Source organism: Triticum urartu, chromosome 2A (assembly GCF_056163025.1).
Source record: "Triticum urartu cultivar PI428250 chromosome 2A, HENAU_Tu73, whole genome shotgun sequence".
In the NCBI taxonomy this organism is placed as follows: Eukaryota; Viridiplantae; Streptophyta; class Magnoliopsida; order Poales; family Poaceae; genus Triticum; species Triticum urartu.
In genome coordinates this window covers 761,769,469-761,795,414 of record NC_141874.1, presented here as the reverse complement: position 1 = coordinate 761,795,414, position 25,946 = coordinate 761,769,469, and the positions used below count along the sequence as shown (strand labels likewise).

Genomic DNA, 25,946 nt, shown 5'->3' with positions numbered 1-25,946 from the left:
TATAAGTTGAGCTGAGCTAGTTCAACTCGCTCGAACCCACTTGTTTGCAGCCCTACACACATCTTCAACTTATGTAGCAGTTTGGATGGATTTTTTGCACACAAAGTTAAACAAATGCCATGAAAGTTTTGCAAAAAAGGCACCCAGATTCTTCAAAATGCACTGAAAACTGCTTGACGAACATAAAACAAATGCCATGGTCTATGGCGAACGTTCGCCAAATATGCCCATCCATGGCTAAAGGCTCCCAAAAATAGCCATCTTTGATCAACCGGTTCGTAAAGCAGAACCATCAAACGTGACCTTGTTGCAGACCGGCCGAGAGTAGGACGTATATATCGTAACCGAACTCTGACACAAACTCTATACATCTGCACGGAAGTTTAATTTAAACCATACGTACACACCAGCGGAGATCTACGTTTGCCTCTGTGTTGTGTCATATATACTCTACTCGCCTCCTATCCGTGGATCCTCACGACGCATATAATCTACGTACGTACGTGCACGTGTCGTAACCGAACTCTGACACAAATTCTATATATCTGCACGGAAGTTTAATTTAAACCAGCGGAGATCTACGTTTGCATCGTGTTGTGTTATATATACTCTACTCGCCTTCGTGGATCCTCACGACACAGTGGAGATCTACGTACTCTCTCCGTCCAGAAATATTTGTCATCAAAATGAATAAAAAAAGGTGTATCTAGAACTAAAATACATCTACATACATCCCTTTTATCCATTTTGATGATAAGTATTTTCGAACGGAGGGAGTACGAACGATGCGCGGGCTAGCTTCTCCCTTCCATTGTTGATTCCTTTGCTTTCGACTCAACTCCGTGTGTACGTGCAGCAGCAGGCCTACAAGGTCTTCCTTACCCCTCCGTCCTCGCCGCCCATCTTTGTGCCTCCATACGACCGCAGCTCCTACTATTCCCCGCCGGCGCCCCAGATCATCACGATGGACGCCCGCGGCGGACATGGCTACGGCTACAGCTACAGCACCACGCCCATCTACCCGTCTCGTTGGTCGCCGCCGATCTCGGGGAACGGGATGGCCCCGGACTACCACGGCTTCTACGACGGCCAGCTGCGGCCTGCGGTGCCCGGTCTCTTTTACGCTCTGCCGATGGCTGGAGGTGAGACCGGTACCTTGCAGTTGATGGCGGTGCCGAGCCCAGAGTCGGAGCCATGGCAGTTCACGCCCCATCAGTCGATCAAAGCGGACAGGGTGCTCTATGGCCCCAGGAGTCAGCCCAGGCTGCCAGTCTTCGAGGCCATCTGCCCCTCGGAAACTCACAAAGAGTACTAGCATAGTATACGTACTGCCATTGCATGCCCGATCAACGGCCCGACGTACTTCGGCACATCGCTTTTTACAGCGACAGTGGAGGATCGATGACGACAACACATAATCGTTCTAGCATGTATAGTCCACGTGTTGTAAACACATGACATGATTAATTGTATTTCTTTTATCAAATATCGTTTATGGTGTTTGCTAGGATTCGTCATTTTGTCGCCTTTTTTCTTTTTGAGCACCACCCAAAAAGGGTTAACTTGACACATTATGCAGAGTCTTTTGCCAAGATATCTAGCGGATCACCTGGGATTGAGCCCAATTGTACGAAGTCACCAGAGTTCCTTGCTCGCGCTGCTAGGCTATGGGCAACTTTGTTCTGCTCTCTACTGATCCAGTCAATCCTATAGGACCTGAATGCAGTTAACACGGTTTTAATGTCCTCAATGATGGGGAACAGGCTCGATTTGTTCGTGGCACCCATGGTCACCACATTTGCTAGCGAGAGGCAGTCGACCTCAACCAGTACAGGCCCATTATACCGTTTGGACATTTCCCGCAGCCCCAGCAACAAAGCCAGTCCCTCAGCTTCCTCCACACATGTGCAGAGGTTTAGAGAGCACCCCATCGAGAAGTACACCTGCCCCAGATTATTTCTCTCAATGGCATCCCCTGCACCCACTCCAGTGACAGCCATATAAGCTGCATCCGTGTTCAGCTTTGCCATCCCTGTCGGTGCAGGTATACAACGGATGGTTTGCACCTCTGGCTGGTTCGGCATCTGGTCTTCAAATAAGTTCAGACTGCAAGTGTTCCTAGCAATTTCTGACTTGTCCCTCGCAGTTTTCACCTCCTGTTCGTACCTGGTCAGCAAAGCTACAGACCCGAAGATGGATTCTTTGCCATTTCCATGCACAATGTTCTCCCGGAGATACCATGCCCGCCAAAGTAATAGCAAAATTCGGTTCCTTTCATCAGAGCTACATGAACACAGTAGACCTTGAAGCCAATCCTCCCCAGTATACCAGAAGCCCTTCTCTTTCGGCAGCGTCCAGTGTTCTCGCATGGCCTGACGAAGTGCTCTGCTTTTAGTGCAAGCTACCACTGTATGGTATTCGTTTTCCTCCGCATTGCCACACATATCGCAGGTGTTGTCATTGGCTACCACTGTATGGTCTCTTTTACGCACTGCCGAGGGCTGGAGGTGAGTCTGGTGCCTTGCCGCCGACGGCGGTGCCGAGCCCAGAGTCGGAGCCATGACAGCTCACGCCCCAGCAGTCGATCAAGGCGGACTGTGCTCTATGGCCCCAGGAGATGACCCAGGCTGCCGGTTTTCGAGGCCATCTGCCCCTCGGAAACTCACAAAGAGAACTAGCATGGTATACATATGTAGCTCATTCTCCATTGTATGCCCGATCAAGGGGCTCAACGTGCCTCTGAAGGTTGCTTTTTATGGCGACGAGGAGGATCGGCGACAACAACACATAATCGTTCTAGCAATTTTATAATGTCCACGTGCTGTAAACACATGACATGATTAATTGTATTTCTTTCATCCAGTTTTGCATCGTTTATGGTGTTTGCTACGATTCATCATTTTGTCGCCTTTATCATCGTACTAATCTAAGACAAACAATGTACGTGAACATGCTCACATTGGTGACCCGCGATGTGCCTCCCTTCTTTTCATGGACATCACGACTGTTGGAGGAAAAAAAGTATTCCGGGATCTCTAGCCAGATTACCGGGCCAGCTTATTACGACGAGAGAATTTAGCTTCAGCACAGGTGGCCACGAGGTATGTCCCGAACGGCGAGCGAATACCTCCTCCAGGCGACCAGGGGCGAAACCCTTACAACCCCGCCGCCGCCCCAAACCATCTCAGCTCTCATCCCTCGTCGCCCCCCGAGGCTGCCGCCGGACAAAGACGGGTGCCGGCAGTGAAGGGGGCGGCGGGGATCTAGTGCCTCTCGGCTCCTGGCATGATGGTTTGGAGGGAGGCCATTGCCGCTGGGTATCGGGGGCTCTCCCGCGTCCTGCATCTAGGTGACGATGGGCCAGACCTCGCTGGGCGCCCTCCTTTGGTGGCCCCATGCGTGGATCCAGATCCGGCCGCCTGGGCGGGAAGCTACGGCTCGGGGGACAGTCCATCGTGCTCGCCTCTCACCACCCCCCCCCCCCCCCCCCCCCCCCCCCTCGTGCAGTCGTGGGGTGGCGGCAGATAGGGATCCGCCCTGAGCTGGCAACCATCTCCGCCGGCGGCGTGGGCTGTGGGCAGTACGGACCGGTGCCCTCTGTCATGGAGGCAATGACGTCGGTGTTGTGGAGGCAGCAGTGTGGTGGCGGTCTTAATACTCTTATCGCACCAGGGCAACGATCTGCATGATTGGTCCTACCTGATCTAGCCGTCGACGTGTTCCGGATCTGCTGTCAGAGATCTTGCCCAAGGATTTCTGGAACGGATAGTTTCCGGTCATGCGCGTCTATATCGGCCTACGCTGCTTCATGAGAATGTGACGCGAAGCTTTGTTGTTTGTTGGAACCATAGGACATGTCGACATCTCGATTTCCATGGCGTAGACAACAGTGCAGAAAGTCATGATGGCTAAGATCGAAGGATCAGTAAGGCGGAGGGGGCCTTGGAGACGATGGAGTCAGCCAAGTGTTTGATAATTTTCAGAAGCAGTCGTGATAAGTGGGGTGGCAGCACTGGAGGATTTCATTATAAGTGGTGCTCCTCGGAAGCCGAGTCGGGATTTTCAGGGTGAAAACCTAAGGTCTGGCCTTCATTGGTTGTGCCTGACAATTGCCTTATTGAAGGTATTGTTTTGAGAGTTTGGACTTTCTCCAGGGTGAAAACCTAAGATTTTGGATCGTGCGACGAAGGTGCTAGTGCACTGTTTCCTTCTTGAAGGCATCGTTTTTGGAGACCTTCTATGTTTTTCGGGTGTTGTCTTCGGTGGTGGTTTGTGTGCTGCTAATAAGATGAGTCAATCACCGTGGCGAGGCCTTTGGATTTTCTTTTACTTTCTTCTTGTATTGTTTTCGGGCTGTGTGCATCCTAGATGTCTTTATGACTTCTTGTTGGTGCGGAAGCTAGGTGTAATTGCTTGTAGCGAGGGTAGAACCATGACTTGGCTTGGTTCGGGACCTCCAGATGCTTTGGAATTGGCAGCGATGGATTGTAAGGACTTGATGCTTTGAGTAATACAAATTTCTACCCGCAAAAAAAGAAAAATGGCATTGGCACACTAGTGCAGACTGGGACATCGTCACGCATTATTAGAAATTTATAAATATGGTTTGTTCCTTGTTTCATTGCCCAAGTCTCGACTACACAGAAAAACAATGTACGTGATGGTCCTCGCCTTGGTGACCAACTGCCCTAGCAAAAACCCGCGCATCTACGTCTTTCTGTATTTCGGGATCTCCAGCCAGATGTATTTCCAGAGGGAGAGCGAGTGCTTTCTTAGGGGGGGCTGCTCCATTGCTCACAGTGACACTTACGATACGCCATGGCAGCTGCTCAAAGAGGTTGCATAGCTGGAAGTTTCAAGTGATAATTACTTTGGCTGTGTCTAGAACAAAAGAAACATATAGAAATTTTGGAGAACTAGGATTCTTGTAGGAAATATTCCTTTGGTAGTGTTCAGCACAAAAGAATTGCCATTGAAGAATTCTTTGAAAGTCCTATGGTTCCTACAACTTTCTTTGTGGCTACAATTTCCGTGCTTTTCACTCATGACATCCAAACCACAACTTTAGGGTTCCCTTGTGGTCTTAATCTATATCTATCTATATCTAAATCAATATAAAAAGATCCAGAGAGACAGATCCAACAAATCCCGACCGTCAAATCAGGTCAATCCAATGACTCAGGCTGCTCTAATGATGAGCGCTCAACATGTTTAATGTGCAGTTAATATCTATCAAATATTAATGCCAACGCAAATAATATCCTACCTAATATTTACATGTAATTAATATATTATCTAATAATGCACGTACACATTTACTAGATCCTGTAGTAACCCAGGGTACGTGGCATCTCAATTTTGGCATTTTATTTCTATTCTTGCGGTTTGATTTTCTATGTTTTAAATGGGCCTTTCTATCTTTTGGTGATCAGTATTCTTTTCTTTTTGCATGGGAACACATGTCACATTTACTTCCTCCGTCTGAAAATACTTGTCATCAAAATGGATAAAAGGGGACATATCTAGACGTATTTGAGTTATAGATACATCTATTTTTATCCATTTTGATGACAAATATTTTTGAACGGAGGGAGTATATCATAAGAATGATAATACAAGTCACGAAAACACCGACCTGACACGACTGAAAAGACAACAAAACGGTAGCCTTTGCAAAAAATAAACACCAGTCAAGAAACAAAATTACAATCAAGACCGAATAATCCCTTTAGTTTGACACCATTACCCGTCACCTACCTCCGACAACACCACAAAATCACCAACGAAAAGGAAATGATGGATCACCCGGACACGCCATCAAACACTAGATCTAGCACCCGTTTAGGACTAATACATCAGGGGAGGAAACTACACTTAGCCACGAACCATGAAAACAACAAACGATTCTACAACTTTCAGATGATGCTGATGCTAACCACAATCTACATCCGCTCCTGGCCAACCTCCTAAGCTCGAAGCCGGCGCTGTAGCAAACGTCGTCGCAACGGCGAAACCAGACACAAGTCCACCACGAGGATGCTGCCGCCGCCGCGGATTCCAGTTTGAACAGACAACTTTCCAAATTCATCTCCAAGCATAGGACCGATCGCCTCGTTGGAGAAAGATCTGAAACTTGTTTATTCGGCGCCGCCACCAAAGCCAAGACGACGAATGACTGAAAACCTAAGCTACCGGGACATAACCTAAAGCTACCTGATTCACACGCGTAGATCCGGCGACCCCCCTCATCACTGACGAGATCGCCGTTAGAGGGAAGGTGCTGGAGAAAGGCGGCAGATGGACTCTCCTTGCGGCGGCAAGGATTTCTTCTCGTCCGGCTGAGAGGAAAAAGAACTCCATTCGGAAGAGCGCACTCGGAGTAATATTTTCCCTGGAAGCCAATTCTTCAATGGTCACAAACGCGATTTTATTGTTATGGAAGCATACCAAAAACGATAGGGGGTAGAGTACTTTGCAACAAATTGAAATACATATGAAACATTATTTACTATGGAAAAATAGGGATTATTTCCTAAAATAGGGGGTTTAATTGCTCATAAATCCCACAATATTAGCGCCAGATTATTAGTTGCCAGAGAAAACAAACGCATGAATCGTGACATGCAGAAGCGGTCCACCAAATTAGCGATTCAGTCCACCTAATCTCTCGCCTGGACTTTTTTTTGAAATAAATCATCCTCTTTATTTATTAGTAATAATGGTTACATCGTCTATAATAAAATTTACAATATCGTTCATAGGTTCCTCAAACCAATCCCTTGTCTCAGAAAATTTAGCTACCCTAGCAATTTCATGAGCTACTTTATTTGCCTTCCTATTACAATGTTCAAATCTAACTAATGGAAAATCACAAGTCATAAAATAACAATCATCAAACACAGCTGCCGCCGCTCCCGCTGTATGTCCTCCATTCTTCATCGTGTCAATTACTTCTATATTGTCGGAGTTAACAACAAGTCGGTTGCTTCCCGCCTTTTGTGCAAGTAATAAGCCAAAACGTAGTGCCATGGCTTCCGCTGTTAAAACATCTGTATACCAATCCATCTCCCAATTCCCTCCAACAATAAATCTTCCTTTATCATCTCTAAGTACAGCTCCTGCTGTGCCTCTAAGCATGTCTTTATCGAAAGAAGCATCGACATTTAATTTCACAAAACCTGGAGGGGGTCTCGTCCATCCCTCTATTTTATTTGTTGCCTTGGAGGATTGGGCAATAACATAGTTTGTCGTTATAGCACGGGCTCCCATCGAAATTTGGTATGCATCTTGGGTCTTCCCCCGATGGACTAGCGAACGTCTTTCCCACCATAAATACCAGACTGTTACAGAGATCAGTTCGCGAACATTCTGTATGCCCACTGTAGATAGCTCATGTTCTGGCATAAAAAAAAGAATTTCGAGTACTGCCTCTCCCGCACTATCTACTGCGCAGGCTTTTTTAATGGCTTCGTGCAATCCCAGTTTCTCCCACACCTCTTTTGCCTTTTGACACAAAAATAATAAGTGTTTAGTATCTTCATGCCCGTTCGAACATGATGGGTAGGTGGGCGAAACTTTCATATGTCTATTAGAAAGTGTAACACGACACGGGAGGGTTCCATGTAAGGTACACCAAATAAAGATCTTCACTTTTGCTGGACAAGATAATTTCCATATCTTGCTCCAAATAGTATTGACATTTATTCCTCCCATGCCATCTGAGTGTTGCAATTTCCTCCCATGTTGTGTTTTCCATTCCTCCACATAAGCAGAACGAACCGTGAACAATCCATTCTTTGTAAAGCTCCAAGCTATGAAATCCGACATTTCATACGTGGGGATGGGGATCGTAAGCACCCTCTGGACATCAATTGGCCACAACGTTTGTCTTACCAAATCTTCATCCCAGCAATTGTTGGTTGGATCTATAAGATGATCAACTTTTGTCAGAAGCTGCTCTCTTCTAGGAGTGATAATTTTCCTATTTGCCCCATTCGGGATCCATGCATCTCTCCAAATATCAATATTTTGTCCATTACCAACTCTCCAAATATAACCTTTTTTGAGAGAAACCACTCCGGCCATAATGCCTTGCCAAGTGAAAGAGGATCCTTTTTTCAGACTCGCATTCATTAAATCTCCATCTAGAAAATATTTAGCTCTCAAAATACTGGCACATAGGGAATCAGGATTATCAAGCAGGCGCCATGCTTGTTTGGCTAACAAGGCCAGATTGAAACAATGTATGTCTCGAAAACCCATTCCTCCTTGGTCTTTTGGTACACACATCTTCCAGCATGCCATCCAATGCATTCTCTTCTGATTGTCTTCGTCACCCCTCCAAAAATGCGACATCGCGTCAATGATTCCTCTACATATCTTTTTAGGAATTTTAAAGACGGACATTGTATAAGTTGGGATAGCTTGTACAACCGATTTGAGAAGGATTTTCTTTCCTCTTGCTGATAGCAGCTTTTCCTTCCAACCACTGATTTTCATAACAACTCGATCTATTAAGAATTGGAAACAATCACTTTTGTCCATACCCACGTTTGAAGGAAGACCCAAATATTTGTCATTGAGAGCTTCAGTCATAATGTTCAGAATAGTACGTATATGTGCCTTATCTTCCACTTTCGTGTCGGGACTAAAAAATATACTAGATTTTTCAACACTCACCATTTGCCCCGATGCAGCACAATAAGCATCCAAAACTGCTTTCAGTGCCTCCGCGTTCATGGAATTAGCTTGCATCAGGATTAATGAATCGTCCGTGAAGAGGAGATTTGAAATAGATGGGGCATCTCTGCTAACTTTAATTCCGGAAATACTTCTATTCTCCTCCGCATTAGATAAGAGTGCAGTCAGGCCTTCCGTACATAACAAAAAGAAATATGGGGAGAGAGGGTCCCCCTGCCTCAGTCCTCTAGATGGTGTGAAGCTCTCGGTTTCTTCCGTGTTAAAACAAACCCGGTATTCCACCGAGGACACACATTGCATAATTAAATTCACCCAATCCTGCTGAAAGCCTAGTCTCAACATGATTTCCTCTAAAAAAGGCCACTCCACTCGGTCATATGCTTTGTGCATGTCCAGTTTAATTGCACACATGCCCTCTTTACCGGTCCTTTTATTTTTTTATTTTATGGAAACATTCATAAGCCACTAAGATTTTATTTGTAATCATTCTTCCAGGCACAAAAGCACTTTGGGTAGGGCTAATAATATCTGGGAGGATTGTCTTCAGACGAGTAGCAATCATCTTTGAAATGACCTTATACACCACATTGCATAAACTGATTGGTCTAAACTGAGTTACATTTTCTGGGGAGTTAACTTTTGGGATCATTACTATTGTAGTGTCATTCCAACCATCAGGAGTTAACTTTTGGGATCATTACTATTGTAGTGTCATTCCAACCATCAGGTATAGTACAGGTATTCACCGCTTGGAGAACCTCTTCAGTCAAATCATCCCCTAACATAGCCCAAAATCTCTTATAAAAAATGGCGTGAAGGCCATCTGGTCCTGGCGCCTTTAAATCACCAATGTTAAAAAGTGCCTTCCTAACCTCTTCGGCCGTGTAGGGGGCAAGGAGAGCCCTATTCATCTCATTTGTTACTTTTCTTTTTACAAGGGAGAGGACCTCATGGTTCGGTTGATTAACTTCTGAAGTAAACAGGTTAGAAAAATACCCCAGAATATGATTCTTCATCTCCGTGTCTTTTACCCAAACCCCATTATCATCAAGCAATTTTTTATCTGATTTCTCTTCTTTCTAGCTGTTGCGGCATTATGGAAAAAAGAAGTATTGCGGTCACCATGCAATAACTAGTTTGCTCGACGCCGTTGTAGCCAGTGTATCTCCTCTTGTTCCAATAAATTTTTAATCAATACAATAGTCTCCTTTTGACGTGCAAGAGAGTTAGCATTCACAGGCCCTCTCCGTAATTTTTCTATATCTTTTTTTAGTTTGTAGATTCTTTTTCTCGAACCCTTAAGGATATCACGATCCCAAGTGTGCAAATCTGCATGTACCGCTCTTGTACGATCAGCGAGGGACGGCCCTATGCCCAACATCTTTGCTTTTTCCCAAGCTGTAAGTACAACTTCCGTAACCGTCTCTTCTTTCAGCCATCGAGCTTCAAAATGTTTCCTTCGACTTTTTGAGCGGTCAAAAATATTATCGTCAAAATATTCCGTGTCTAAAATAATAGGGCGATGGTCTGAGCGTACATGTTCTTCGTTTATAACCGCCGCTCGAGGGAATTTATTTGCCCAATCCAAATTACAAACCGCTCGATCTAGTCTTTCCCTGATTTCGCCCCTCCTCCATGTAAATAAGTCACTCATACATCCCATATCTGCTAGTCCACAATCAACCAAACAATTTCGAAAATCTCTCGTCATCACATTTGGTCTCGCATTCCCTCCCTTTTTCTATGATGAGAGCAAAATTTCATTAAATCTCCTAAAACTACCCATGGGTGATCGCCCTTTTTATTCAAATTTCGAATATCATCCCATGACAAAGCACGATCACTCCAGTTGGGGTGCCCATAAAAGCCTGTTAAACGCCACTGTACAGTATTCCCATTCATAAGAAGAACATAAATAAAATTATTTGACACATAGTTCAACTCGACTTTATTCATATTCTGGTAAAAGAAGACGAGACCACCCGCCCGACCATCGCTCTCAACTACAAACATTGAATCAAAATTTAATTAAAACTCGACGAAGCTCATTGGCTTACATTTATTTAAGTGAGATTCTGAAAGGAAAATTAGCTCAGCTTTGGTACGATCCTGTAGATCCAAGAGCTCGCGAACCGCTGTGGGAGAGAGCATCCCACGACAGTTCCATCCGATGATTCTCATTTGGCCCGGCGTACCTCCTCTTCGGAGGCCACCGATGCACCATCATCTCCAACCGACTCCCTTCTCTGCTGCCCCGGAGCCTTTTCTTTCTCCTCAACTTCTTTTGATACGTGTGTAACCACTCCATTCCCATCTCTCACAGCTTCCACTCTACCCATACATACACGCTTAGAATAAACATTTATGTCCCCATACAGAATACGCTCATAGCTATCCATGGTTTTCTCAAAAGAGAAATTTAGCTCACTACCGGTTGCTGGAGCTTCATAGAGGCTTCTTTTTTACCTATAATGTTCTTGCGTGCTTCCTCTGAACTCTCAACTCCTCCCTTCTTTTTTTTCTGCCCTTTCCTTTTGTCTTTCCCTGCATGGAGTTCTTTGTAGCATTGAAAGTGTAAATAGGGGTGTCAGTGGTATTTGCTGTAGCAAGTCTTGCAGGGACAGCCCCCGACAGCGTCTCCAGCACCCCCGGGTGAAAGAGGAGCTGATCACCCCACTGCAGAGCCGCCCCACTCTCCTGGCCAACCGGGTTAGACTGGTATGCAGCCATAGCCGCAACAGACCTGATGGGGGAAGTACTATTCCCCTGATGCAACATGTCCTGACCCGCTTGGTCAGGTACAACAACCGTGGTGGGAGCCGCACCCCCCACCAGCACTTGGCCCTCCTGGCCTTCCGCTAGTAGGGGATGCAGGGGTGTATGGTGATGCATTCTAGTCCTCCTGACCATGATCACTACCCCGCATGGAGTGTTGAGACGCTACAGGGAAACGACCCTCCTGGCCAACCTGCAGCGCCCCCTTGGTGGGCGCCCTTCTGGCTTGGACTTAGTAGCAGATGATGTAACGCACTGAACAAGGGGTGTAACTGAAACGGGGTTCAACCATACGTTTAATTGATGCGCTTAATTGCATCCCAAAATATATTTAGGAAGAACTTAATGCAACTTTTGTTTTCCGGGTGAGAACTTAATGTCACTTTAATCCGCGTCAATTGTTATCTATTGCATCCTCTATAAAATGCTACTCTGAATATGTCAATGGCACCACCACCATCCATCACCAACCATCTGCTGCATTGTTTTCCTTGCCCATCGATCGACCACATCTTCTTACCTAGCTGGTCAGATCCAGACCAGATCAGATGAGGAGATCTAAAGTGCTGCTGCTCTTCGCCATCACCTTGATCATGATCTCATCCGGTGTGTGCATCTGCATATGCATCGTCGATCATGTGCTATACTATATGTATCCACACTAAGTATATTTTGCATGCATGTAGGTGTGGATGCGTGGTGTAAATATGACGCCGTCCTTCCGAAGCACTTCTGCAAGCAAGAAGGGTGCTTGGCCAACTGCCAGAAGCATCTGCAGGAGTACGTGTGCCCGGACTGCATGACGCTCGAGTCCGCCGCCTGCATGAATGATGGCTCGCTTGCGCCCTTGGACGGGGCTTGCTACTGCCACATCTGCTCCAAGGATTAGTCCATCCTTATTAATTTCCATACATCTGCTCATCAGTGGATTCCCTGTCCATGTTACGGACATGCTTAAGCAAAATGTGGAGCTAATTCTACTTATTCTCGCAATAAAACTCTAGTTAATTCTGAGCAAAATGTTGAGTTTTATTTTCTTTGCAGGGGGTTACAATCAGTTTCACGTAATCTAATGACCTCTCGCAATAAAAATCTAGTCAACTGTCAACTCTGAGCAAATTGTAGAGTTAATTCTACTTCTGGCAATAAAACTCAAGTTAATTCAGAGCAAAATCTAGAGTTGCCTTCTTTTTACGCGGGGGGTTACAATCAGTTTCACATAATCTAGTGATTTCTCGCAATAAAACTCTACTGACATCGAATAGTCCAGAAATACTTTCCGACGGCTGGTTGGCCACAACTATGGCTGTGTGCATCACAAGGATTCAAAAGTTGATGGTTCCAACCTCTTTTTTCTGAAAAAGAAGGGCTGGCACAATTGCTTTCTAAAATGCCAGTGGTTAACAAAATATCAGATAATTCTAAAGTCGATCCCCACTAAATGTGCTATGGCAAATTAGAATTCCTCAGATGCTTAATACCCTATCTGTCTTATTGTGGGGCCACATGTCACTTTTACTCTTCTAGTTTAACCCCTCAAACCATGTGGGAGAAGTGAGAAATATTTTTTATTCCTTATTGCTTATTCTTAGCATTGTGGCCAGGTCTTTAGACTTTTCTGTTAAGATCCCTTCTCATAATGCTCGAGCATGGGTCTTAATGTTAATATTTTTTCTTAAGACTCATGTTTTTGGTACATTGAAGATGCCCACCGATAGACCATTAGTTAATACAAGCTACAGTTACAATTGACTTGAGGTATCCAGTACGTACATTTCAAATAGTCAGGTCTGGGGAACTAACCTATGGTTGGATGCTATGATGATAGTGGTCCAACCAAGGATCAAACCGGTGTGCCATAAAGGTGAAATATTCTTTTAGTGGAGGTGACGTCTCGTTGATAACGAGACGTTTGTGGTGACTTTATCAATGTTAAGATCTAAGATCTGATCCTTTCAAAGATGCTCATAAGAATAGGGTGTGCGTAAGTATGTTCATAAGGGTGCATGTATTTGCGTGTATGTGAGTTTGTGTTTGCACTGTGTTCAAAAAAAAGTTAGGTCCAGATATGCCAATTATTTACCTTTATACTACAATGGAAATTACAATTCATATGTCATATCAAACATCGTCTCGGACGCGAGGCAACCTGTGGTTGGATGGTTACTAGGACAGTGGTATACCCAGGCCACTAGGGGTTTAACTCTTGGAGCTCGCATTTTCCTGGATTTGTAAATCTCAAAAAAATATGCCGGCTCAATTTTTCGAAGATGCTCATAAAGATAGGGCGTGTGTGTGTATGCGTTCAGAGGACAACATGTTGGTTTACATGTCAAGCAACATCAAAACATCGGTATTTTTGTGACGACCTATCCTCTGGCCGGCATACAAAAAAGGATGGTTTTCTCCGCCATAGATCACTCATCATCAAACTTGAGCATGTTGACATGCATCTTCTCGAATGAAGGCCTCTTCCATAGGGACACTGTGTTCGAGTCCACCTTCATGATCTCCACCCCCGTCTTCATGCTAGCGAGCGCCACATCTTCTGCCTTGGTCTTGGCATTGGTGGCCTCGATCTTGAGCATCTTCCTTTGCTTCTCCGCCTCCATCTCGACCTTCTTTGCTTGCTTCTCCGCATCGAGCTCAAGCCTCCTCCTCTGGATCTCCATGAAGGCATTTGTTTGCTCTTTGTTGTCTTGTCGGCGCTTGTCCTCCCTTGTATCCTTCTTAGTTATCATGCCTTCCAAAGTGGCATGCAAGGCAATCGACGCCGCATCATGCTTGTCCTCTTTCTTGGAGTTCGTCTTCCTCCGCGGCCGCGTCATCTCTCTCTCACCATGCTCCTCGACGGATTCCTCCCCTCCACGTCCCTTGATGGCGGCATATTGCGCCTTGAACTTCTCATCCCCGTTGATGACCATCCAACAATGGGTGAGGTTAAAAGACTTGTTGTCATGTTTTGTCCTTGAATGCCTCCAAGGCTTCAAATGCCTACAAATGAATAGCATGCAAGCATATGGGCAAATGGACATGCAAGCATATTGACAAATGGGCATGCAAGCGCAACGGAGACGAAGATGGACGCATGTATACCATGTCTTTGAAACTATTAATATATCGGAAGTTTTGTACGCAAAAAAGGAAAAGAAAGATCTGGTAGCAAGTACTATTTCTTTTCTTGAAATGTAATATTTGTAGTAGCTAGTTTTTTCTTTCCTTGAACGGCATCTTGTACCTAGCTTTGCTGGTAGTACACATCATGCTCGCACACGCTTGTTTTTTTTTGGAAACGGAGGTTTATCCCCGGCCTCTGCATCATAATGATGCATGTAGCCATCTTATTAAAAGTTCGCAAAGTAGCACAAAGTCATAAAAATATTATAGCTCGCAAGCGGAGCAAAGCAAATAAAAAATAGAAAAGTACACGCTGACAAATGGAACCGGTAGGGACTCCCACAATGCGTAAGTAGGTGGTTGGTTATCCGGCTCCTTTGGATCTCCATGAAGGCCTTCATTTGCTCTTCTTTGTCTTGTCTCCGCTTGTCCTCCCTTGTATCCTTCTTAGTCATCATGCCTTTCAAAGTGACATGCAAGGCAATCGACGCCGCATCATGCTCGTCCTCTTTCTTGGAGTTGGTTCTTCCCCCACGGCATTTGTAGAAGCTAGTTTTTTCTTTTCTTGAACGGCACCTTGTGCCTAGCTCTGCTGGTAGTACACGTCGGTGCTCGCACACGCTTGCTGCACAAATGGAACCAGTAGGGACTCCCACAATGCGTAAGTAGGTGGATGTGTTATTGTTACTAGATGACCCGTTGCGCCAATGGCGCAAAGGGCAAGAGCAAAGCATGCAAGTTAGAATATTTGGAGACCAATATTCTTTACACATAAGGAAATAGTTCATACATAGTGCTATATATTACATTGATGGTAGGTTCATAGGCTAAAAGAAAAGTCATGAGATCAGTTCATGCTAAGAAAAGCTACATAGGCAGAGATGCATATAGATATCTTTGGTCACTCAGCTTATGGTAACCAAGATAGGAAGCATAGTAAAGTACTTGTATCTCCGAAATGACCTACACTCATATATTTTTTCTTCATTAACCAGGCCTGATCACCATACTCCGCTGACATGTTCAAATTCTTGTTGGCACAAACTGGAGCCCATGCAAGTACCGACGGCAAGCAGCTTGGAGAACATTCGAGGTTACGTGATCATACTCAAAATTAATAAAGCGTCCAATGTCACCCTAAAAAATTCAAACAACATGCATAGGAGTAGGTGCAACAAAGTTCAGCAAAAAATGTTAGAGTGAAAACATCATTAATCTTAGAAGAAAACATTGTCTTTGCAAAAATAGAAAGAACATGATGATGGTCACTTGTAGCTCATACAAAATTAGGAACTTCCAGAGACAATCAATTATAATTCATATTAACTATTTGCATCAATCAAATATCTGCATAAGAATCTACAAGAAAAAAAAACTACAACCACATGGATCTTTCAGTGTACGTATGCATCTAAATATACACTTAGAGCTTGATAGTAGCACTGAGGCGTAGTTAGTTTAGTATGCAGTACTTCGCAAAAAAAAAAGTTTAGTATGCAGAGCATTTTGTGCGTGCTGCAATCTTCAAGTATATTATATAAAGGAAGAACTACCTGGGAGCTGAGAGGAGGGCAATAAGGGGGATGCTTTGGATACACCAAAATCCAATCCTGTTCAGTGCCGGTTGCGCCCCCTGGCCCAAAAGGCCAATGCAAACCAACTATTTGAACCATCATATAATGAAGCATATCAAGCATATTTTTACAACATGCAAGTAGGTACACGCTGTTGCGCCCCTGGGACAGAGCAGATGTAGTACACAGCAAGATCGACCATCTACATAGGAACCGCCGAGCATTACATTTTCAATAAGCATGAAATGATGCATGTGAAGGTCAGGTGTATACTATAATCAGATACAAATAAAAAGCTCGACAGTAAAGATTCAGTAGACAGGCTTTTGAAAATAACAACTGGTGAGACCCATACATGTGCAAGACAAACTGAAGCCATTATATTATGAAATATAAATTCAGAAATAGGTGAACTAAAATATATTTGTTCAGTTCAGTTGACAAAAGTGTGAATTAAAAATAAACTGGCACTAAGTAAGTTGTTGTTCCTATAACTACCTAATATAAAGAACCCCATACATATTTCAGTAAACAGTAGAGGAGCATTCAATTTTAACAGGCCATGACCTGTAGCCTAACTCTCTTTCCTTAGCACTTTCTATCCCCTCTGAACCTTTCTATCACTTCTACCAGTGCACAAAGAGAGCAAACAGTTGCAAGCATACACAAACTTAAAATGCAAACAATCAGATTTGGAAGAGAGAGGAAGTTACCTTTGGGGCTATGGCGTCACAAAAAGGAGGTTGTAGCCAGTGTCATCTGAGCAGAGAGTAGATTGCTGGTGTAAGAAAAGAAATAAAGGGTCAGTTAGAAGCAAGCAAATGTGAGATGTTTATCCAGCGTGGTGGCACATACTGCGCAGGAAGAGAGAAGAAGAACCTGGGGAAGAAGACTGGTAATGTTTCCTGTGCACATGGGAGAGGCTAGTAAAGGGCTAATGTAGCAGGGTGCTTGGCCCATGTAATCTTCCTGCACCAGGAAAAAATAGCCAATGTATATGAAAGGAGCAAAACAAAGTAAAGCTGAAGGACAAAGCTGAAACCTTAGCATGGAGTAGCCGGCGGACAAACCTGAAACCTTAGCAGGGAGAAGCCGGCGTGCGAGATGGCAGCTCAGTGGAACAGCAGCAGGATCTACAACACAGAAGGAAACATACAGAATAAGAACCAAGCAACCACCAGATAGATGGATAGGATCAGAAGCAAACACTCTCTCTTTTACATAAGCATCGCTGCAATAACAATTGGAAACCAGTTGGTTTACCCTGATACTAAAGTGACCTTATTCAAATTCATTTTCAGATGAGAAATACTATAGTGGAAGCAACAGTCCTAAAGAAATAACATCAAGAAATGGTGCTACTGAATTAGGGTAGAAAAGAGATATCAGATATATTCTTTGTAGAGAACTTTCCTCTCAAAGAGAGAGAGGTCGTCCCTCCCAATCAAAAGAAGGAGGGTTCTGTTCTGCTTCCGCTGCCACTCCAGAGAAGCCAAATCATCAAAGAGAGAGCACAACTCCGGAGTTCTCACTGCTGTAAAATTAATTATTGATTCTTATTTTAACGGCTTAACCAGATAGGAGCACCCGTATTTGATCAACAACATAGCTAAACCCCCTAAGTATTCATAAGAATCCTAAGAAAGAACACATACATGCTACTACATACCTAACCCGATCAGGGCGATTGATTACAAAGAAGAGAACAACCCCAATGAAACACTAAAAAACAGCCAAACAGGGGTAAAAAATGGTGAACTCTCTCGCAAAAATAGGGGCAACAAACATCTAGCACCAGCCATACGCCATTGGTCGATGGCAAGCGTTGCATTGGCTATCACCATTGTCAAGGGCAGGACCATCCCTCTAGAAACACTGCCGGGGAGCAACATAAGCATCGACTCCCCAGGTTGGTGACGTTGCTCAGGTCAACCCGCCGGGTTTAGTGCCACGGATCCCACAACACGATAGTGCACTCCATTCTCCATAGTTACGCGGCCGCCGGACAGCAGCAGAAAAGTTGCACAGAGGATTCGAGCTCCCAGACACAAAGTACACAAAAAATACTCGTTTGTCCAGCCCCGTCGTTGCAGCCTGTCGGCGCACCAAATCCCGTTCTGGTGCAGTAACTAGATGAAGAGCTTGCGCTTTGACGACGCACTGGTTGATTAAAAGGTCGATGGGAACTCCGATGTCAGTGTGTCCGTGAATCACAGGGCATATGCTAATGACGCCCAGTAAGTCAAGCTACACCTACGCCGCCTTGTGGCGCCACTGAACGTGGAGGAAGTCCCAAATTAGATCATCAGAGAGGTGATGGTCCAGTTCCTCAATCCAGCTGTTGCCCAAAAGCACGCCTCTGACGGTCCTATTCTCGCGCTAGGAGTGGATGTACATCGCTGGTACCGCCGTGCACAACGACACATTGAGAAGCCGTGCACCCAGAGGATGCATGTTTGCCGTCGCAGACATGCACACCGTTGCAGATGCAAACAACTTTATGTTGAGCGATTGCAGGGCGACTCCATACACACCCAAGGGAGCTCAGGTGGCGCCGGCGAACCAGGGCCATTGCAACCACAACGCGCGGCTGAAGAGTTCCATCTTCTGTATAACTTTCAGGTAACTATCTTCAGTTTGAACCAGTACCCGGATATCTCGGTGTACCAGAAATTAAGAGTAGGGATGAGTGAACCGTTAGGTGTACGGACTGGCGACTGCACTGGCGACCGCGTGCTTTGCCGGTGAGGGCCGCGGGCGGGGCTGCCCCGGCGGGGTGGACCTTGGTGAGCCGCGGGGCGGGGTCTCCCCAGGTGCGCTCGTCGGTGGGGCGTGCTGGGGCGTCGCCGGCGGGGGCTGGGACCTGCCACAATTGTTTTTGGACGCAGTTTGGACGCTGTCGGCGGCGGCTTCTGAAGATGACGAAGACGGGGACGAGCTCGCGGAGCAGATGCGTGCGGTGCCGGCGGGCCCGTCGATTGGGGACTTTCTGGCCTTCGCGGCGGACGCGCGAGGCCTGGGCGCCGAACGCAGGCTGTGATTTGCGCCGGGAGGGCGCGGCCCCAGGTCCACGGCGATGCGCATTTGGCAACCCTCGTCGGCTCGGTGTGTGGCCGCCAGCGAGGGGGATGCAACCGACGCGGCTCGTCACATCAGATCCATGGCGGCGGCGAGCTTGGTGGTGGACAAGGCGGTGCCGTCCAGGGAGGACTGGCCGTGCCTGCCTGCCCCCTCGTCCCCGGCGCCGGCAGCGGCGGCGCTGGGTGGTCGGGCGTGATCGCGGTCCCCGTTGATGCCTAGGGTTGGTGCGGGCGGCCCGTGCTCTGTTGGGCCTGGGCCAGTGGGCGCGTCGGGCAGTGGGCCGGGCGTGTCTGCCGGGTCGGGACAGGAGTTGGCCCCAATTCCGTTTCCGCATGGGCCCCCAAGGCGCGTTTCACCGCGGCCTGCCTCGCGCCCGATCTCTGGCTATATATGGCTGAGACGCGGCTGCCTGGACCCTAAGTTAGGGTTTCCAGCCACTGCAAGTGAGGTGCGGCGCCTCGCTCACTCCGCCTGCACACTCCAGATCTCACTCCCTCCTCCCCCTCTCCAAAGATCCTTTGCGGCGGTGGTGATGGGAGATCGGCGCGCGGACAAGCGCCCATGGAGGTCTCAAATCCGGAGGCGGAGCGGCGTCGTGAGCGCGAGCTGCGCGACAGGGCTAAGAGGGCGATGCGGGAGCGGTTGGATGGTCGGGAGGCCAGGGCCGAGCGCGGCGGATCCCGCGACTAAGGCGGGCGCGAGGGGGATTGGGGTCCTCCTCCCTCGTGGTGGATTCAGCAGCAGGAAAGAAAGAAGAAGAAGAAGGTTAACCAGCGACGGTGCGAGCTCGAGAAGAAGCCGGAGGCGCATCCTTACTGTGGTGGGGGCCATGGTGATCCGCTGGCTCAGAAGCAGCGGGCGGCTGCAGATCCATTGGCAGTTACCTTCCCTTCCTCCTCCAAGGGCACGGCGGAGGAACCCATTCTGGTGGAAGAAGTGCCCGATGTGGAGTGCTTCAAGTGCGGCCGCCTCGGGCACTATCAGTCCAAGTGCAATCTGTGTGCTGTGTAAGGAGGGACATGCGTCTGCACACTGCCCGACGAGGGGTCGGCAGCTGCAATTGTAGATCATGGGGAGCGCTATCGCCGGTGAGGGCTTTTTCTGCTTGGAGTTCGACGAGGAGGCCGAGGGCGAGCTGCCAGTGGATGCGCGAATTGAGAATGCGGCCATTCTATCGGCTGAGCTAGGGCGGCTCAATCTCCGCATCCTCAAGCAGGAACTACAACACATGGTGACCGGATCTTGGGATTGGCAAGTGACACAGGTGGGCGACAATGATTTCTTGGTGGTTTTCCCTTCCGTAGATCTGCTTCACATGGCGAAAACGAGTGGGAAACTTTTTCTGTCAATCAATGACATCACGGCATCGGTTCGGGATATGCTTCACGAGGAGGTGCAGCCAATGGCCATGCCAGAGACTTGGGTTCGGTTGCACGGCATCCCAAAGAAACATAGGCGTGAGGATCGCATAAGGGAAGGGTTCCGGATGCTTGGCTGCCCGATTGTGGTGGATGAATTGTCCCTTATCAGGTTGGGGCCTGTGAGGATGAAGTTAGCATGCAAGGCTCCGGAGAAACTGAATGGATTTGTGGAAGTGTGGTTCAATCATGAAGGTTACCAGATCAAGGTGGAGCGCGAGGTTCTGCCCAAGCGTGGGGGAGAACGTGTGATGAATGGTTCTGATCCTTCCAACCCCCCGCCAAAAGACTCTGCTGGTCATGGTGGAGCTCGGCCATCGGGTAGCGCTCCGCCTAAAGGGGTCGCCCCTGGTAATGAACCTCAGGGCGAGGACCGGGCGCCCACCAAGGCCTCTGACGGCGACACCAAGATGCAGGATACGGGCGAAGAAGGGGATGACAGCCAACAGGACTACTCTATTGACACGGAGACTTGGGACAAGCTGGGAGCGGTGTCCACTGATTCGGGGGCCTTGGGTGTGGCGACCCAGGACACGGCGGTGAGTGTGCCACCCCTGGCCAGACCCCTGACGCTATCCTTTGACGAGTACGGATCCAACATTCCGCCACTGGCAAGGGCACAGACGGAGACTCAAGAGGTGGTTGGGGCCATTGTGGTTGCGGACCCGTTGTCTTCCCTTCATGTGGCTCCGGGGACCGACGACGACTTGACCCCTACCAACAAGCATGGTTCCAACAGTGCGGGACGTCAGGCTAAGAAGACGGCTGGGCGGAAGCCGCCCCCCAAGACGGTGACGACGGTGGCGGTGGCGACGCTGGGTGGCGAGCTGGGGGAGGCGTTGGGCAAGGCAGACGTGGGCAGCAAGGCAAGACGCTCCAAGGCTACTCCGGTGACACCGCGGGCCCCCAGCGCCCGCGCCAAGGCCAAGCCGGGAGAATTGACATCGTTGGAAAGCGCTAAACTGCGGCTCGCTGACAAGAACCTGGAGGCTACAGCTAATCCCCTACCATCTTACCGTATCTTAAACGCTTTTACGGATGAACAGCTTGCCAGCATTCTGGACGATAGTGGCGTGGCGATTAGTGACCCTTGTAGCGAGATTATTTCTATGGTTCGTGCACGGGGAGGAAGCTCAGGCCATGCTTGCGGCTGCGGCTGCTCGTGGGGACGAACAGAACCAGCGAGCCATCGTTCCGGGTGCGGATGGCAGCGAGGCAGTGCCCGAGGAGGAGACAGAGGCTAGGGAGGCCTCTGTTATTCGTTCTTCCAGCCGGATGCCGGCTAGGAAGTGCGTGGCAAAAGCGGTGACATCCAGGGGGGTGCGTGTTGGGGAACGTAGTAATTTCAAAAAAATTCCTACGCACACGCAAGATCATGGTGATGCATAGCAACGAGAGGGGAGAGTGTGATCTACGTACCCTTGTCGACCGACAGCGGAAGCGTCAGCACAACGCGGTTGATGTAGTCGTACGTCTTCACGGCCCGACCGATCCAAGCATCGTTACTCCGGCACCTTCGAGTTCTTGGCACACGTTCAGCTCGATGACGCTCCCCGGGCTCCGATCCAGCAAAGCTTCAGGGAAGAGTTCCGTCAGCACGACGGCGTGGTGACGATCTTGATGTTCAACCGTCGCAGGGCTTCGCCTAAGCACCGCTACAATATGACCGAGGTGTAATATCGTGGAGGGGGGCACCGCACACGGCTAAGGAACGATCACAAAGATCAACTTGTGTGTCCTAGGGTGCCCCCCTGCCCCCGTATATAAAAAGAGCCAAGGGGAGGGGGCGGCCGGCCAAGGAGGGCGCGCCAAGGGGGAGTCCTACTCCCATCGGGAGTAGGACTCCCTTCTTTCCTAGTTGGAGAAGGAGAAGGGGAAAGAGGAGGAAGAGGGAAAGGAAAGGGGGGGGGCGCCGCCCCCCTTCCCTTGTCCTATTCGAACTAGGAAGGGGAGGGGCGCGCGGCCACCTCTTGCCTCCTTTCCTCTTCTCCCTTAAGGCCCATGTAGGCCCAATAACCCCCCGGGGGGTTCCGGTAACCCCCCCGGTACTCCGGTAAAATCCCGATTTCACCCGGAACGACTCCGATATCCAAATATAGGCTTCCAATATATCGATCTTTATGTCTCGACCATTTCGAGACTCCTCGTCATGTCCATGATCACATCCGGGACTCCGAACAACCTTCGGTTCATCAAAATACATAAACTCATAATGAAAATGTCATCGTAACGTTAAGCGTGCGGACCCTACGGTTCGAGAACAATATAGACATGACTGAGACACGTCTCCGGTCAATAACCAATAGCAGAACCTGGATGCTCATATTGGTTCCTACATATTCTACGAAGATCTTTATCGGTCAGACCGCATAACAACATACGTTGTTCCCTTTGTCATCGGTATGTTACTTGCCCGAGATTCGATCGTCGGTATCCCATACCTAGTTCAATCTCGTTACCGTCAAGTCTCTTTACTCGTTCCGTAATACATCATCCCGCAACTAACTCATTAGTTGCAATGCTTGCAAGGCTTCAGTGATGTGCATTACCGAGAGGGCCCAGAGATACCTCTCCGACAATCGGAGTGACAAATCCTAATCTCGAAATACGTCAACCCAACATGTACCTTTGGAGACACCTGTAGAGCTCCTTTATAATCACCCGGTTACGTTGTGACGTTTGGTAGCACACAAAGTGTTCCTCTGGCAAACGGGAGTTGCATAATCTCATAGTCATAGGAACATGTATAAGTCATGAAGAAAGCAATAGCAACATACTAAACGATCGGGTGCTAAACTAATGGAATGGGTCATGTCAATCAGATCATTCAACTAATGATGTGATCCCGTTAATCAAATGAAAACTCTTTGTCCATGGTTAGAAAACATAATCATCTTTGATTAACGAGCTAGTCAAGTAGAGGCATACTAGTGACACTCTGTTTGTCTATGTATTCACACATGTATTATGTTTGCGGTTAATACAATTCTAGCATGAATAATAAACTTTTATCATGATATAAAAAATAAATAATAACTTTATTATTGCCTCTAGGGCATATTTCCTTCAGTGCGCCTGCGCAATCGTATCATTTAAATGCGTTATCTTTTTTGGAACATTCGGGGTTGTGGCCACGGGGGGCGGCGTACACAACTCAAGGAGTATATTGCCAGAGAGAGGATTGACGTGGTAGCCCTACAGGAAACGATCAAAGCTAACTTCTTGTTCCGTGATCTTCTGGCTTTCGATCCTTTACAGCATTTCTCTTGGCACTGGTTGCCCTCAGCAGGCCACTCGGGTGGTATCTTAATGGGCTGTAATAATGATATCTGTGATGTATTGCAATGGGATGTTGTATTTTTTCTTTCTGCTACCATTAGACACCGTGTCTCAGGCCTTTCGTGGGTAGTGGTGTGCGTTTATGGGCCGACGGATCACTCGCGCTCGGTTGTTTTCCTACAGGAACTAACTAATTTGGTAGGGGCCAAACGAGCTATCAATTTGCCCCTGGTTGTCGGTGGGGACTTCAATCTTATTCGCTCGGGTGCGGACAAAAGCAATGCCAACATTGACTGGACTCGGGTGTCCATGCTCAATGCGGCCATAGCGGCATCGGCGTTGCGTGAGGCCGCTCGGACCGGTGCGAGATATACCTGGACAAACAAGCAGTTGTGCCCGGTCCGGAGCGTGTTGGATAGGGTATTTTTTACCCCCGATGGGAGGTTTTATTTCCCCTATGCAATCTGGTTTCTGAAACTAGAATCGGCTTGGACCATGCTCCATTGATATTTTCCTCTGGGGAGGAATATATTAGGCGAAGCCCCCGATTCTATTTCGAAACGGCTTGGCTTGAGTCCGAGGGGTTTGCTCAGATGGTGTCGGATCGTTGGGATACCATCTACCACCAGCTTGGGCCGCAGCAGGGACCGGCAGAGCGCTGGAACTTGGCGGCAAGAAACTCAGGGCTTTCCTACGTGGTTGGGGGGCTAACCACGGCAGCGAATCCAAGCGAGATCGGGCCCAAATTGTTGAGGCAATTGCCGCGCTAGACTTGGAGGCTGACCGGCGCTCCTTCTCGGAGAGTGAATGGGCCGTTCGTTACGACTTGGAGCGCCAAGTTCTTGCCATACTCCGGGCCGAAGAAGAGTACTGGCACCGCAGGGGCGGGATCAAGTTTGTCACCAAAGGAGACGCTAATACCGGCTATTTTCATGCTTACGCTAACGGTAGAAAACGAAAAAGTACGATCCTTAGATTACAATCCGAACAAGGGCTATTACTCTCCAACGAGCTCATCGTGGCTCACATTTATGAGTTCTTCATCGGGCTGTTGGGAACGGCCGAGGAGAAAACTCTATGCCTCCGGGACGACCTTTGGGACCCTGCTGATCGGGTCTCACGGGAGGAGAACGATGGGCTCGTTCTCTCTTTCCTTCCGGAGGAAATAGATCGTGCTGTTCACGATATGAAAACGGGCACGGCGCCCGGACCGGATGGGTGGCCGGTGGAATTTTTCAAGAAATTCTGGACTAATCTCAAATATCTTTTCTACGACTTAGTGAATGGCTTTGCGCTAGGTACCGTTGACCTATCACGTCTCAACTACGAGGCTATTAGTCTGATACCTAAGGTTAAAGGGGCCGACGACAGTAAGCAGTTTCGGCCTATCACTCTGATTAATGTCCCTTTCAAGATTTCTGCAAAAGCATACGCCTCCCGCTTGGCGCCCGTCGCTCAACGAGTGATTAGCCCTAGCCAATCCGGTTTCCTCAAGCAGCGTAATATTCTTGAAGGGTCGTTAGCGCTTCTCGAAATCGTTCATGAGCTCAAACGTACCAAGTCTAGAGGTGTTCTCCTTAAGTTAGATTTCGAGAAAGCTTACGATCGCGTGAAGTGGGAGTTCGTGCGAGAGGTCCTCATCAAAAAGTGTTTTGATGTGGGCCTTGTTCACCGTATCATGCACCTCGTGAGTAGTGGACACACGGCTATGACTATCAATGGTGTAATGGGCAAATTCTTTCGCAACAAACGCGGCCTTAGGCAGGGAGATCCTAGCTCTCCTTTGATCTTCAATTTTGTTGCGGACGCTTTGGCGGCTTTGATCAGCAAAGCCAGGGCTGTGGGGCATATCAAAGGGTTGATCTCCCACCTCATCCCCGGCGGCATGACTCATCTGCAATACGCGGACGACACGATGTTGCTATTCGAGCCAGACGACCATAGCATTGCAACAATTAAGTTGCTTTTGATTGCTTTTGAGATTCTTTCGGGTCTAAAGATT

At 47.8% G+C, this 25,946-nt stretch overlaps 1 protein-coding gene across 1 annotated transcript; it reads right to left on the bottom strand.

Moving 5' to 3' along the window:
• Positions 1–1,571: 1,571 nt before the first annotated feature.
• Positions 1,572–2,369, bottom strand: LOC147987989 (uncharacterized). Its single transcript, XM_087542572.1, has one exon. The coding sequence runs from the start codon at positions 2,367–2,369 to the stop codon at positions 1,572–1,574; it is 798 nt and encodes a 265-aa protein (XP_087398698.1).
• Between the last annotated feature and the right edge of the window lie 23,577 nt (positions 2,370–25,946).

Coding starts and splice junctions, on each gene's coding strand:
- LOC147987989 (XM_087542572.1), bottom strand. CDS start 2,369: ATGCGAGAACACTGGACGCTGCCGAAAGAGAAGGGCTTCTGGTATACT.